At 33.2% G+C, this 15,143-nt stretch overlaps 5 protein-coding genes across 7 annotated transcripts in view; 4 read left to right on the top strand and 1 right to left on the bottom strand.

Moving 5' to 3' along the window:
• Positions 1-638: 638 nt before the first annotated feature.
• LOC119605634 (probable ATP-dependent RNA helicase DDX28) lies at positions 639-2,498 on the top strand. Its single transcript, XM_037958854.1, has 2 exons — positions 639-1,581; positions 1,643-2,498. The coding sequence occupies exons 1-2, from the start codon at positions 727-729 to the stop codon at positions 2,378-2,380; spliced, it is 1,593 nt and encodes a 530-aa protein (XP_037814782.1). The 5' UTR covers positions 639-726; the 3' UTR covers positions 2,381-2,498.
• Positions 2,464-3,607, bottom strand: LOC119605635 (peroxisome assembly protein 12). The gene has a single exon (XM_037958855.1). The coding sequence runs from the start codon at positions 3,456-3,458 to the stop codon at positions 2,571-2,573; it is 888 nt and encodes a 295-aa protein (XP_037814783.1). The 5' UTR covers positions 3,459-3,607; the 3' UTR covers positions 2,464-2,570.
• Positions 3,608-3,941: 334 nt separating this feature from the next.
• LOC119605639 lies at positions 3,942-6,620 on the top strand. The gene is made up of 6 exons (XM_037958861.1): positions 3,942-4,460; positions 4,524-4,670; positions 4,751-5,045; positions 5,109-5,792; positions 5,848-5,978; positions 6,037-6,620. Exons 1-6 carry the CDS (start codon positions 4,092-4,094, stop codon positions 6,574-6,576), a joined length of 2,166 nt encoding a protein of 721 aa, XP_037814789.1. The 5' UTR covers positions 3,942-4,091; the 3' UTR covers positions 6,577-6,620.
• Positions 6,621-6,843: 223 nt separating this feature from the next.
• Positions 6,844-8,468, top strand: LOC119605645 (post-GPI attachment to proteins factor 2-like). 2 transcript variants are annotated; one of them, XM_037958870.1, is made up of 3 exons: positions 6,844-7,068; positions 7,129-7,858; positions 7,911-8,468. In XM_037958870.1, the coding sequence occupies exons 2-3, from the start codon at positions 7,227-7,229 to the stop codon at positions 8,044-8,046; spliced, it is 768 nt and encodes a 255-aa protein (XP_037814798.1). In that variant the 5' UTR covers positions 6,844-7,068; positions 7,129-7,226; the 3' UTR covers positions 8,047-8,468. The 2 variants fall into 2 exon arrangements, with proteins under 2 accessions (XP_037814798.1, XP_037814796.1); XM_037958868.1 differs by having other exon boundaries at positions 6,849-7,068; positions 7,129-7,854; positions 7,911-8,464.
• A 3,025-nt stretch (positions 8,469-11,493) lies between these two features.
• LOC119605636 overlaps positions 11,494-15,143 on the top strand; it is a 9,671-nt gene continuing 6,021 nt past the window's right edge. The window contains exons 1-2 of one of the 2 annotated variants that reach the window (XM_037958856.1): positions 11,494-11,654; positions 11,797-11,986. In XM_037958856.1, coding sequence (XP_037814784.1) covers positions 11,882-11,986 — 105 coding nt within the window. In that variant the 5' untranslated portion in view covers positions 11,494-11,654; positions 11,797-11,881. Of the gene's footprint in view, positions 11,686-11,796; positions 11,987-15,143 lie in introns of both variants that reach the window. The other variant, XM_037958858.1, reaches the window with a different exon arrangement.

Raw genomic sequence — 15,143 nt, 5'->3', positions numbered from 1 at the left:
TCTTTTGAGCTGTATTTTTATTTATGTTTATCAATTTTTATATATATTAATGTTAATGGAATATTAATGCATTAATTTTATCGCTTATTTAATGTTAATGTAAAATTAATGCACTAAATTCAGATATATTTAATGTTAATGCAAAATTAATGCATTAATTTGAAAAATATTTAATGTTAATGTAAAATTAATGCATTAAATTCAAAAATATTTAATGTTAATGGAAATTTAATGCATTAAATTTTAAAAATTTAATGTTAATGCAATATTTTTTACATTAAATTAATTTTTTTTTAATTTAATGTTAATGCAAAATTAATGGAAATCGCCCAGGTCTGCTATTCGATTATATTCGACTTTTATTTTTAAAATCGATTCATTGCCTTTTTTCTTACAAGATAGTTAACTTTTCGACTTTATTAGGATAAAAGAGTCAACTTCGTCTTTTCGACCTTATCCTCAAAATGTGGATTTAAGGAAAACTACCCACTAAAAATCGTTATTATTATATAACATATATTATTATTTAACATATAGAATATTCTATTAAATATTTTAAGCAACACCCTGTGATAAAAAACCAAACAACGTTATCGATAACTTATTTATTTACGCACTTCAAACAGCTGATGGCTAAAACAACAACAAACATTAAAAAAGCAACACGCTGCCGGTGTGTTATAATCGAAAAAAATTAATTCAAAATTACTAAAAAATAAATAAAAAATGTTACAAATATTAACAAAAACATTACAAACTACAAGTATCCGGCGTTATGCCGCCACACAGGCTAAGCTCCAAACTAAAAACACCTCAACAAAGTCGAAAAAAGCAGAACAAGCACCCGCTCTCATACAATGTAAACGCAGCTCTTTCAATCTCTATAAACCTTTAGAGGCTCATTGCAAATTTGGCACACAACCTCTTGCCTCCACCGGCTGGTTAAGTAATAAAGCTAAAGGTGATTGGTTTCAAATCAATGCCACCGTAAGTGAACATGATAAAGCAAAAGAAATGCTCGATATACAAGAATTTCTACAAACATCCGGATTAAGATTTGACGAGACCCTGCTACACAATTTAAAAACCGAATTAGAGGTAAAAACCTTAACGAACATACAATGTCAGGGCTGGCCACGACTTAGTGAAAATCATCATACCTTGATAGCAGCCGAAACGGGTTGTGGCAAGACTATTTGTTATCTTCTGCCCATAATACAAAAGATTATGGAACGTAAGGCTCTAAATGAAAATAAACGTAAATTTAATTCACCTTTAGCCGTTGTACTAACACCTAGCCGTGAGTTGGCTTCACAAATTGGTGGTGTTATAGAAAAGTTGACAAGCAATTTGCAAGTGCAAGCGAAAATCATTTTAGGAGGCAACACCAAACATTTAATGTTAAATCCAGATTTTGCAGATGTTGATATTGTGGTGGCATCTGTGGGGGCTATGAGTAAATTAGTAACCACCGGCATTTACAGAATGGATCATGTAAGGCATGTGGTGTTAGATGAGGCCGATACTTTGCTGGATGATAGCTTTTCCGATAAGTTGGTGCATTTTATGAAAAGATTTCCGGTGAGTAGAAAAAGTTGGATTATTTCTAAACAAACTAATATTCGAAACATTTATTTTCCAGTTCCATAAAAACCTCTCTCAAAATCCCGCTGATATCGGCACCCAATTAGTTTTGGCCTCTGCTACTATGCCAACCAATATCGACGAACTGTTGCACAAGGTAATCGATATACAAACTATACAAGAAGTTGTTAGTCCTCATCTACACAAATTAATGCCTCATGTTGATCAACGTTTTCTGCGTGTCAATAAATCAGACCGTCCTGCCCACCTCTTGACTATTGTAAAAAAGGAATTATCTCTAAGACGACCCGTCATAATATTCTCGAATAAAACACCTACCTGTGATTATGTTTCGATCTTCCTAAACAATAGTGGTGTCAATTGTCTCAACCTCAATGGTGATATGTTAATGAAAATACGTTTGGGACGTTTTGAACAGTTTCAAAATGCCGAATGTGATGTGCTGTCCACGACTGATATAGGAAGTCGTGGTTTGGATACTACACGAGCCAGACATGTTATAAATTTTGATTTTCCTTTACATGTTTCGGATTATATACATCGAGCTGGTCGTATAGGACGTGTGGGTAATATGGAAAAATGTTTGGTAACAAATCTTATTTCGTCTAGAAGAGAAATTGATGTTGTGCAACGTATTGAACATGCGGCCAGATGTGGTGGTTTATTGCCCGATGTTAATGCTAATATTAAGAATATTATTAATAAGAAAATAATGAAGGATATGAAAGAGGCGGGTGTTGAAATGCCACAACATTTAAATGAGGAAGTATTTTGATTAAGGTAATTATGGTAGTTTTGTAGTATTGTTAAATATATAAATTATTAAATCAAAAAACTTGAATTTTTATTAAAATCATATACAATTATAGTTCAACTTTATTACAAAAAATGCATCGTACGTTGTTTTCTTAAAAAACCCGAAAATCACAATAAACCCTATAAAACTTATCAAACTAATAACACAACTACGATTCGTAAATTCTTATTAAATCCTCTATAGTTATGGCATAACCAGTCACAGGACAAGTTGAGGAATGTTCCTTTAAACGCAATGCTATGCATTTCCAACAATAAACATAACCAGATACCGAACATGCAGTGGGATTTTCAATTTTCATGAAACAAACAGGACAATCGCCAGCTGGTGTATTACATTTCTTAAGACTTTGCTCCGTGACAGTTATAGGCTCAGGATTTTCCAAGGTACCACCCACCTTACGTCTCTGATCGTTCGAATACCACCATTGTATAAATTGTAGAAAAAATGCCAAAACTTCTAATAACTTTAAGAAAACATAAGTAGTTTTATCTTCTTTGGGTGGTTCATTCGGATATCGTAGTGTTAGTTTTAAGGCGCGAAAAATGGGTGAATGACTAGAGGCATATTTAATCAAATACATAAAAGTATGCACTGCTTTGGAAGCTTTATAGGCATGGAATAAATTCAATAAATATTCCTCCCATTTGGAAATGTCTTCATGTTGAGCCCGTGTCTTTAGTTTTCTTTCAATATATGGCATTAATGTTAAAATAGAAGCGGATATTATTTCCTGCTGTTTAGACAAGAGATTACCACTTAAGGTATCGGTTCTCTGCAGACCATAAAAACTTTCACCAAACGATGAACCTCTTTTGCTTAAATACAAATATTGTAAAAACCAGGTAAATAAGGGTGATAATTCTTCTTTAATGCGTTTTGTTGGCCACAGCGTAAAGTCCAAACGTAGACCAAAATAATCAAAGATTTTACTTAGGGCCGGATAGATAAGATTGTCCAGGGTTTCAGCAGCAGATATTTCAAATATGGAGGGCACATTTTGTAAATTTTGACGAACGTTGGCAGCCTCAGCCATTTGTTGAGGTATTTTAATAGTTTTATTGATCTTTAAATAAATTAAATTACTTTATTTACAATTTTCTTAATTTTTTTAACAATTTTAATAACAGATAAGCACACAGCTGTTGCAAAATGTAAACAAAAGAGATGACAAAATGTTCGATAACAGTTATCAAAATTGTCTTTGAGTTAGTGATGTAAATTTTTTGAAAACAGCAAAATACTGACGTATATAAAATATAAAGTTTTGTGCAGAATAAAAACAAATTAAAATGAAATATATTTCGCCAACAATGAAAGAAATATATAAAAATATACAAAAAAAATTAAAATTTTGATCTTCGAAAAGTACTACAACAGCTTATAAAGCGCGAAAAGTTTGAAAAGAGTGAAATGCGTTACTGCATCAACGCGTGTTGTGTACTTTCAGCATTAGAGAAACTGGCAGTTTGTTTCTTTAAGCGTTTTTCATTAATATACATATATTGACATTACTAAAATAATATCATCGCAAAAATTTTATTTATATTTACAAAATAATTGTTTTTAGTTTGTGTTTTGTAAATTAAAACAATAGGTACTAGTCTTTTGTTTATTTTATTTTTTGCTTTATTATTTTGTTTTTGTGTGAAAATTATCAAAGTAAATTATGAAAACTTCCACCACGCCACAAAACGAAGATACACCGAAGACGACACAAACAAAATCGACTAAAAAATCCGCAAAATCCAGAGCAAAATCTACTAAATTGGAAAATAACAATAGTAGTAGCAGTAGTTCCAGCAAAAATGCAACCGGCAATTTGTCCAGTTCAACAACAGCGGCTCAATTAATTACACAGCAGCAGCACCAGCAACAAAACAATCAAACAAATCAATTGAATATTGTAACAACACCAACCACACCCACTTCGTCTTTAATGTCGGGTGGAGTATTTGACGCATCCATGCCACAGCATGGCAGTGGTGGAGTATCAGGAGGATCTGGTGGTAGGGATGAATTAAATACTACTTCAAGAGTAAGTTGTGTAGAGGATTAAAATATAATTTGTTTTCATTCGTGTGTGTTTTTGGAATTTCAGAGTAATCACAAAAGTTATGCAGGTCTTGAGCCTAGATCTATTAAGATTATATGGGAACAACATGATCAAAGTGATGTTGAATTATCGGGAGAAGTGTGCTCTCGAGTTGCCGAAGATGCTTCCTATAGATTGTGGGAATTAATTAATGTAACTAAATAATCAATAATTAACAGCTATCTAACTGCCTAAACTACTATGAGAAATCAAAACTTAAATTTCTTTTGTAGAATATTAAAACCTATGCTCGTCATTCAGGAGGGGCTATAACATATGATCTGGTTAACGAAGTTTTACGTGACTCTGATGTACCTCCCTGTTTAGGAGCCATGGATAGCGATTGGGATCGTATCGACTATGATGGCAGTTATTTTTTCTACTCTGATAAAATTATCGAACTAAGAGATGAATATCAGAAAGATGTTACTTTTAATTTGCCACAAGGTGCCGACTTTAAATGTTCGTGGCCAATGGAAGACAAACATATGGAGAACATCAAGAAATATGTACCCGCTTTTATATATGGTGGGTAAATATACAAGTTATCTAAACGAATACTAACCGTTTTATTTTCCTTTCGAATCGAAGTGGCATTAAATGCTTCCACGGATGATTTGGATGCGGTATTAACAGAAGCCTCCTTTAGTTCTTTAATGGGGCATTGTTATCGTTTAATACTCACCAAAATCATTCAAATCGTGGCCTTTAAACAAAGCCCGGACATATGTCAACGTTGCTGGCGTTTACTTCGAGCTCTATCCTCTAATCCCCAATGTCGAGATGTAGATGCTAGAGAAGAATATTTCCATTTGGCAGAAATATTAATATGTCAACTATTAGCTCCCTATGAAAGCATTAAAATACAAACCTCCTCTACTGCAAATGAAAAAACAGAAGATGCTTCTAATCAGAATAACATAAAAATGGAAATTGATAATTTGGATGCAGATTTTATGGATCATACACAATCGACCATGGAAAATATAGAGGGAAATTCGAATGGAGTTAATACAGAGAGAATTTACAAACTACAACCCGATATGGATGAAGAGGAAATTAATGGCTGCAGCACTACAGCTACAAATGCCGGTGGTAGTTATCAAACTTCTCAGTATTTCGCCAGTCCAGTTGATGCAAAGATAGTAGATGATTTATGTGAAACATTGGGACATTTAGCCGCTATTAATGGTTATTTTCAAAGCGAGTGTCTGTATCATATAGTGCGAAGACTGGAGAGGTTCTTTGAGGGACGTTTTATTAGTACAGAAAGGGGTAAGTGAGTTTTGAATTATTATACAAATAAAATCTATAAATCCTAATATTTTAGACTACAACTATATAAGTCGTGCTTTACGCGGTCTCATAGCCCTGGGAGAATATGCTTTTCGCGAATTTATACCATTTTTGTATAAACTAAAAGCCGAAGATATACCCGCAACTCTATGGAATGATTTTGCAGTAATTTCTATTAAACAAAAACTAAATATAGAGATAAATAAATTTCCATTTTTTTTAGATTTCTGCGGTATTCCTACAAGGCCAGGATGATATTTTTCTCTATGAATGGTTGGAGTTCGTCTGCGGTGGCGATAAATTACAACCCTTTATGACCTATCAAGCTCAGTACTATGAAAAATTTTTAAATTATCGTTATTTAAGACGTAAACCGGCCACGTTTAAATTTAATCCCAAATTGGGTGTAAGACGTCTGGAATGGAGCACTCTGGCGGCTGCTATGTGTCATGGTGATGACCCGAATAAGGCTTTAAAGCCTAAACCTTCAATCAAGGAAGTATTTCCCGATTTAAAACCGATTAATATGAATATAAATCGGGCAGGTAATATACGATTCAAATTTGCTGGTTGTCGTCCGGTGATAATTAAGGCAAAAAATAAATTTGGCTTGCAACCGGGCAATATGGGACAACAAAATGAAAAGCTATTGAACGGTTGTGGTCAAAATGATATTTTAATAGCGAAGAGAAGATTATTTAAACCTCTAACGAATGAGAAATCTATGATACCATTATGTAGTTATAATTTTTTAAATATATAAGATTATAAATAATAAAATATATAGAATTGTAAGTTAATTTAAAAGAAAAATGTGTGGTTTCTATTAAATCTAAGAAGTTTCCTAAGGATCTGTAAGCCAAATCTTCCCATAAGAAATACATTGTGTATGTGTCGTCTGCAACCAACTTACCTGCTTTGGTGTGCCGCGATTTTAAAACGCCACTAAAAATATCATTCTATGCGGTCGCCGCCGTTAATTTTGAACGCCGCAGAAATCTTTGAATAGAGTGCCAAAGTGAAATGTTTACTCTTTCAGAGTAAATTTTTGTTTACGTATATTATAACAACAACAGTACTATGATGAAAACAACTACAAAATATAATGTAAAATAAATACCTTGATAAATTGATTGGAATTAAAATAATAAGGGCAACACGTATAAAAAACCTCAATTAATAAAATGCAACACAAATAGTAAAGTAAATAAACGAAAAATAAAAACACGATAAATATAAAATTATGAGTGGCAAGGTAAATTTTTAACCAGAAAATGAGTAAAAGTGAAAATAATTAACAAATATTTTATTGCAGCACCCACTAGTCACACATTATCTTAAGCCCCTGACCAATTAAAATTATAAATTAAAACAAAAAAACACCCAATTGACTAACTTCAATATTAATGGAAAATGTTACCCACATACGAACGTTTAGATGCTCCAAAGACCCTTATTAAAATAGCCTTCTCCAAATTAGCTATAGGCGCTATAAGTTTAGCACTAGGTGCTTTTCTATTTACCATATTTTGGACCTTAATGTTTGATTTTGAAAGGGCTACCTATACGCACTGTGATGTACGCAATTACCTGCCCTCTATATCAGCAGCCATAGGAAATTATGAGCCCCAAAAGTCTGTCTGGAGATTGGCCATAATATTACATTTACCCATACGCTTGGCTGTGTCACACATCTATTCGAAATACTATCGCGATCATATACGTAAAAATCGTCGAATTTTTGCTCACACTGCGGTCACATTGAATGTTATAGAAAATTTTGCTCTATTAAGTTTATCGCTGTGGACTTCATCGGATAATTATGAAATGCATCGGAATTCATTTGTTACATTTATCGCCTGCAGTGAGCTATACATGTTGATAACGTATTTTCTGCATAAAAATGGTCGTAAATTGCAATTAACGGCATTGGAGGAGAAATCGGTTAGATTTAAATTATATTTATTTCTTACAAATTTGGTGGCATTTGCTATGGCGGGTTATTTTTTCCTAAGACACAATGCGAAATGTGAACCGGGAGGTAAGTGGCGAAATTTCCTTTTAAAAATTTACTTACTTTTCTCTTCTCTTTCTCAGTTTATACCTTTTTGCTTTATTCGAGTATATAGTAGTTTTTAGCAATATGGGTTATCATATGACTGCTTACTGGGATTTCTTTGGTGTTAATATCTGCTTCGATTGGGAAAATGGTCTATATTTATCCCACTTATAGTTAATATTTTAAAATTGCTCCATTTTGACTCTAAAAAATATTGAAAATTTAAAAAATTTTCTTTATTTTTCTTTATCGATAATGTTATACATTTGTAAACTTAACTACTTTTAAGTTTAACATCTATTGAGGCTTATTTCTCTAGCCTTTATCAGATTTCAAAGTATTTTTCTTCCAAAAAAATTAAATTTTTAATTATTGTTTTTAAAAAAAATTAATAATAACATAAGTTACGTTCAAATTTTTGCCAGCTTCAGGGAATTACTTTTTTTAATAACAAAAATTGTACATACATTCATTTTTGTCCTTAACTATAAAACAAATTTAGCTAGCTTGTTTATTAAATAAAATTATATTTATACATTACATTTTATAACTTAAAATATTTAATTAATTAAGACAAAAGGCTACAATTTAATATAATTAAGAAAAAATAAAATATAGAAAACTACTTTCTAAAAGTCAAAAAAATAAGTTTGCAATGTTATGGTAAACACCACACGGTACAGTATTATCCATAAAGATGTCATTACAATAAAATGCAATAACAAATCCATAATCATGTAAGATATTAAGAAATACATAGTATTTTTTATTATTAATTTCACCCCAGTCAATTGTACTAAGCCCAATACAGTAAGTGCTAAGATTTCTGGAAAATGATATATGTCCGATATTGTAGGATTTTTTTGGAGGAATTTAATGGTCTAGGAAAGGATGGTTTGAATTTCTTAGATGGATAGATAGATAGATAGATAGTTAGACAATAGATAGATAGATAGATAGATAGATATAGTATAGAGATAGATAGATAGTAGATCGATATATAGATAGATAGATAGATGATAGAGATCGATAGATTGAGATAGAATGATGATCGCTAGAGCTCGTAGCTCGCTAGATAATCTCGATAGCTCGCTAGTCGATCGATCCTATTAGCTCGCTTTAGATCGCTCGATAGCTCGATTCGATCGCTCGGATCGATAGATCGCTATAATCTCGCTCTCTCGCTCCGCTGCTCATACGCTACTAGATCTCTCGCTCGCTCTCGATGCTCGATGGCTCGCTGCTCGCTCGCTCGCTCGCTCTCGCTCGCTCGCTCGCTCGCTCCTCGCTGATCGCTCGCTCGTCTCTCGCTCGCTCGCTCGCTCGCTCGCTCGCTCGCTCGCTCGCTGGCTCCTCTCGCTCGCTCGCTCGCTCGCTCGCTCGCTCGCTCGCTCGCTCGCTCGCTCGCTCGCTCGCTCCTCGCTCGCTCGCTCGCTCGCTCGCTCGCTCGCTCGCTCGCTCGCTCGCTAGCTCGCTCGCTCGCCTCGCTCGCTCGCTCGCTCGCTGCTCGCTCGCTCGCTCGCTCGCTCGCTCGCTCGCTCCTCGCTCGCTCGCTCGCTCGCTCGCTCGCTCGCTCGCTCGCTCGCTCGCTCGCTCGCTCGCTCGCTCGCTCGCTCGCTCGCTCGCTCGCTCGCTCGCTCGCTCGCTCGCTCGCTCGCTCGCTCGCTCGCTCGCTCCTCGCTCGCTCGCTCGCTCGCTCGCTCGCTCGCTCGCTCGCTCGCTCGCTCGCTGCTCGCTCGCTCGCTGCTCGCTCCTCGCTCGCTCGCTCGCTCGCTCGCTCGCTCGCTCCTCGCTCGCTCGCTCCTCGCTCGCTCTCTCGCTCGCTCGCTCGGTCGGTCGCTCGCTCCCCCGTCGCTCTCCACTCCCGTCGCCTTTTCCTACTTTGCCCCCCCGTCGTCTTTTCTTCCCCCTCGCGTGCTCTCCTCCCCCTCTCCTGTTTTGTTTCTCCTCTTTTCTTGTTTCCCCTTCTTCTCCTTTTTTTTTCGTCTTTGCCCTTTTCTCTGTTTTCTCTCTCCTTCCCCCTTGTCCCTTCGTGCTTTTACGCACTAATTACGTGATTTTTTAATTTCTACTTTATTCTGACTTTTTCATTTCTCCTTTACTATTCACGTTCTTACTCTCATTTACGGCAAACTTATGTGTTGCAACTGTCATAATTTTTCCACAAAATACTCTTTGAGTTGTTTAAAAAATCTCTTGGATTTGTTGAAATATAATTCGACTTTCTTTTGGTCACAAATGTATAGTTATGAAGTTATAGACCTTCGAAGGTTAAATATATATATTATCAATATCTTCTCTATTTAAGAACCCATCCGGACAATATATATATCATTAGAAAGAGCTCTGAAATACCTTTTCAACGATATATAATATGATCCTTTTTATTAACCACAATTCCACAAAAAGTATTTTTTATATAGAGTTTTTTGACAAAAATGCCGTTATTTCGTAAATCCATCGATATAACGTTACTGATATATATTGGAAAAATTGCAGAAGAGATTTCAAGCTTTTATTTGATGTATGGATATATACTAATATCTTAATAAATATAGACGATATTGTAGTTGGAATAAGGTAAAGTACCTAGAATTAATGTTTTTTATTTGATGTTAGTTAATTGTTGTTGTTTAAGTATTATAGTATTATAACTATATAAAGTACTAAACTAAATATACGTAAAGTATTGAAAATTACATCAAAATACCTTTCCAACGATATATAATAGAAACTAATTTATTAGCCTATTGAGAAGGATTAATATAAACTGTGCTTTTTATATTAACCTTTGTTAATAAAAGTTCTGTAATATCAAAAATTCATTCATAAGAAGGTACCGATTTATGTGTATTGAGTAAATTGCGATTTTTTGGGTAAATATTCGGAAATGGGTATGTAGCGCCGGACCTTAACCATTTTTTTTAAATTTTTGGGTAATGAAATGTAGTATTTGTAAACCCCTCCCCCCCCCCCCCCCCAAAAAAAAAAAACAAAAAAATACAAATTTTTGTGGGTAAACATTCGAAAATTGGATGATAGCGCCGCAGCCGAAAAATTATTTAAGAATTTTTTTGTCACAGTCTCTTTTTACTATTTTTAAACTTAAATATCATCCCCATTTATTAAGATATTAGCACATATCTATACATCAAAAGAAAGCTTGAAATCTTTTCTACAATTTTCTCGATATTTATCGGTACCATTATATCGATGGATTTATGAAATAACGGCACTTTCATCAAAAAACTCTATATAAAAAATACTTTTTGTGGAATTTGTTCTAAAAGGGTTAATATTATATATCTTTGAAAAGGTATTTCAAAGCTCCTTCTAACGATACCGGTTCATATCGGATCGGTTCATAATTAGAGAAGATATCGAATATATATAAATTTAACTTTGATGGTCTATAACTCCAAAACTATACATTGTTGACCAAAAGACATATATCACAAGTCATAGAATTGAAAGCTTTATATGTGGTATAAATTTTTTCATAATCGGAGAGTTATACCTATAATATTTATATTTAAGCCGAAAATCTGAGCGAATGCAGGAATAAATGCTACTTTTAAGCTTATTTACAGAAAATAAGCGTTTTTATGAGTTTGGTGTTTTTTGAAATTAATAAGTTGACAACGCTGCTTCATTATATATTATATATTTTTTCACAGACCCCAACTAATATACAGTAATTTGTGTTTACTATTTCTTATAAAAAAATCTTGTAGCAAAATTTATTCAGAGCTTGAACAGAAAAGAACCAAGAAATATAGAAAGTAAAGAAAAACAACTCATATAAATAATAATGTATAATAAATATAGTAAAAAATAGAATTGGAAAAAATAACTGTATCTTTGTTAAATACATCAAAAGTATAAAAAAATAATTTTACATTTCTTTCTGTTATATATTTCTAGTTTATGAATAATATCGAGTGATTTTGTGAAGAAAAAACTTTATAATTTCAACAAATAAAACTAAAACCATAAACCAATAGCGAAAATGACAATTATCACGAAACCCTCTATAGAAAAGGCTTTCAAATTACCTTTGCCCTTGGGTTTGGGTGGATTTGGAAAAGATCATTTGGAGAAATCTTTATTGGGGGTAAGTTCCTACGTATATAGAATATGTAGAAGGAAACGTAAGATTTTTGAACAATTATATATCAAATTCCTTGACATCTTTTGTCCTTGTGTACAATGCAATAATTGAGTTAATATGTAGAAGAATTTGGCTGATTTCATCAGTAGAGCAGCATTGAACGGACTTGTTTTATTTCATTCTTTTTCTGTTATTTATTATATTCTGTATCCTTGTGCTAGGTTTAGTCAAGTGCATTTATTGATTTTTCCCTTTTTGATTTAATATTTTGTTTTTCCTTTCTTTTCATATATAGCTGTCATTTACTGCGTCATGTAATATTCTATTACATATGTATGTAAAACATACATACATATGTATATAATATTTGTTATTTTTATATTACATAGCTGTATACTTATTGTACATAATATGTACAATATTATTTATTTATTTTGTTTGTTTACTTTTATTTATGGTCCTTTGGGCGTTTCGTAACCATGACCCATCTTTTATTTAGAAATAATTATCCTGTTGATTTTTATTCCCAATACTAATGTGTTAGTACGAAGGTTATTATGACTTTTTTTTCTGTTATATGTAAAGAATAAAAAAAATTGGTCCTACAAACACTTCAAAGTAAAAATTAGGTTCTATTTTCAACATAGTACTTTATATCGAGGTAGTGTACTGCTTAATCTGTCTTGACCGCTTATAGTTTCCTACTTGTTTTATTTAATATTTTATCTTTTTTGGTTTCATTTTGTATTTTTTTAAACAATATTTGTTTTATAGGTGCATATGTAAGCAGAAAGTTCTTTTGTTAAATGCGTATTTTTTTAAAAGATATTTTTTTATTGTGAAATCGATATTGTTGATATCAAATTTATTGCAAGGTGTTAATTTTCGTTAATCATAAAATAAGAGCTGAAGTGGTAACGACTTTTAAAATTTTAATAGGTATAAATAGCTTAAATTCGAAAATTTTATATTTTTAAATTGAAAATTTTGCTGTTATTTTGAACAAAAGTAGTAAAATTGCCCTAACAATAGAAACAAATTTCTAGTTCAGTTCTAGTTCAGTTCTAGTTCTGTTCTAGTTCAGTTCTAGTTCAGTTCTAGTTCAGTTCTAGTTCAGTTCTAGTTCAGTTCTAGTTCAGTTCTAGTTCAGTTCTAGTTCAGTTCTAGATCAGTTCTAGTTCAGTTCTAGTTTAGTTCTAGTTCAGTTCTAGTTCAGTTCAAATTCTGTTCTAGTACAGTTCTAGTTCAGTTCTAGTTTAGTCTAGTTCAGTTCTAGTTCAGTTCTAGTTCAGTTCTAGTTCAGTTCTCGTTCAGTTCTCGTTCAGTTCTAGTTCAGTTCTAGTTCAGTTCTAGTTCAGTTCTAGTTCAGTTCTAGTTCAATTCTAGTTCAGTTCTACTTCAGTTCTAGTTCAGTTCTAGTTTAGTTCTAGTTCAGTTCTAGTTCAGTTCTAGTTCAGTTCTAGTTCAGTTCTAGTTCAGTTCTAGTTCAGTTCTAGTTCAGTTCTAGTTCAGTTCTAGTTCAGTTCTAGTTCAGTTCTAGTTCAGTTCTAGTTCAGTTCTAGTTCAGTTCAGTTCTAGTTCAGTTCTAGTTCAGTTCTAGTTCAGTTCTAGTTCAGTTCTAGTTCAGTTCTAGTTCAGTTCTAGTTCCAGTTCTAGTTCAGTTCTAGTTCAGTTCTAGTTCAGTTCTAGTTCAGTTCTAGTTCAGTTCTAGTTCAGTTCTAGTTCAGTTCTAGTTTCTAGTTCATTCAGTCAGTTCTAGTTCAGTTCTAGTTCAGTTCAGTTCTAGTTCAGTTCTAGTTCAGTTCTAGTTCAGTTCTAGTTCAGTTCTAGTTCAGTTCAAGTTCAGTTCTAGTTCAGTTCAAAGTTCTGTTCTTAGTTCAAGTTTCTAGTTCAGTTCTAGTTTCAGTTCTAGTTCAGTTCTAGTTCAGTTTCTAGTTCAGTTCTAGTTCAGTTCTAGTTCAGTTCTAGTTCAGTTCTAGTTCAGTTCTAGTTCAGTTCTAGTTCAGTTCTAGTTCAGTTCTAGTTCAGTTCTAGTTCAGTTCTAGTTCAGTTCTAGTTCAGTTTTAGTTCAGTTTCTAGTTCAGTTCAAATTCGGTTCAAGTTCAGTTCTAGTTCAGTTCTAGTTCCGTTCTAGTTCAGTTCTAGTTCAGTTCTAGTTCAGTTCTAGTTCAATTCTAGTTCAGTTCTAGTTCAGTTCTAGTTCAGTTCTAGTTCAGTTCTAGTTCAGTTCAAATTCTGTTCTAGTTCAGTTCAAGTTCTGTTCTAGTTCAGTTCAAATTCTGTTCTAGTTCAGTTCAAGTTCTGTTCTAGTTCAGTTCTAGTTTAGTTCTAGTTCAGTTCTAGTTCAGTTCTAGTTCAGTTCTAGTTCAGTTCTAGTTCAGTTCTAGTTCAGTTCTAGTTCAGTTCTAGTTCAGTTCTAGTTCAGTTCTAGTTCAGTTCTAGTTCAGTTCTAGTTCAGTTCTAGTTCAGTTCTAGTTCAGTTCTAGTTCAGTTCTAGTTCAGTTTTAGTTCAGTTCTAGTTCAGTTCAAATTCGGTTCAAGTTCAGTTCTAGTTCAGTTCTAGTTCCGTTCTAGTTCAGTTCTAGTTCTAGTTCAGTTCTAGTTCTAGTTCAGTTCTAGTTCAGTTCTAGTTCTGTTCTAGTTCAGTTCTAGTTCAGTTCTAGTTCAGTTCTAGTTCAGTTCTAGTTCAGTTTTAGTTCAGTTCTAGTTCAGTTCTAGTTCAGTTCTAGTTCAGTTCTAGTTCAGTTCTAGTTCAGTTCTACTTCAGTTCTAGTTCAGTTCTAATTCAGTTCTAGTTCAGTTCTAGTTCAGTACTAGTTCAGTTCTAGTTCAGTTCTAGTTCAGTTCTAATTCAGTTCAGTTCTAGTTCAGTTCTAATTCAGTTCTAGTACAGTTTCAGTTCTGTTAAAGTTCTAGTTCCTGCTTAGTTCTAGTTTAGTTATTTCAATCTATTGCACTAGTTCAGTTTATTGACTAGACACTTCTGTGATCTATATTATTATTTAGTATATTGCTTGTAAAATAATATAAAAGAAAAAAAATACATTTATTTTTAAATGGCTATCTTAGTAAATGAATATGTGAATCACCAATTTTGTTAAATACTTTTTGTAACCACAATGTTCTCTTTTTGTATTAATATTGATAATGTTAATATGAA

The sequence above is a fragment of the Lucilia sericata genome, unplaced genomic scaffold (genome assembly GCF_015586225.1).
Source record: "Lucilia sericata isolate MDLA Ls3-8-SP2 unplaced genomic scaffold, ASM1558622v1 Contig000505F_arrow, whole genome shotgun sequence".
Lineage (NCBI taxonomy): Eukaryota > Metazoa > Arthropoda > Insecta > Diptera > Calliphoridae > Lucilia > Lucilia sericata.
This window is presented reverse-complemented; position numbering and strand designations above follow the sequence as displayed.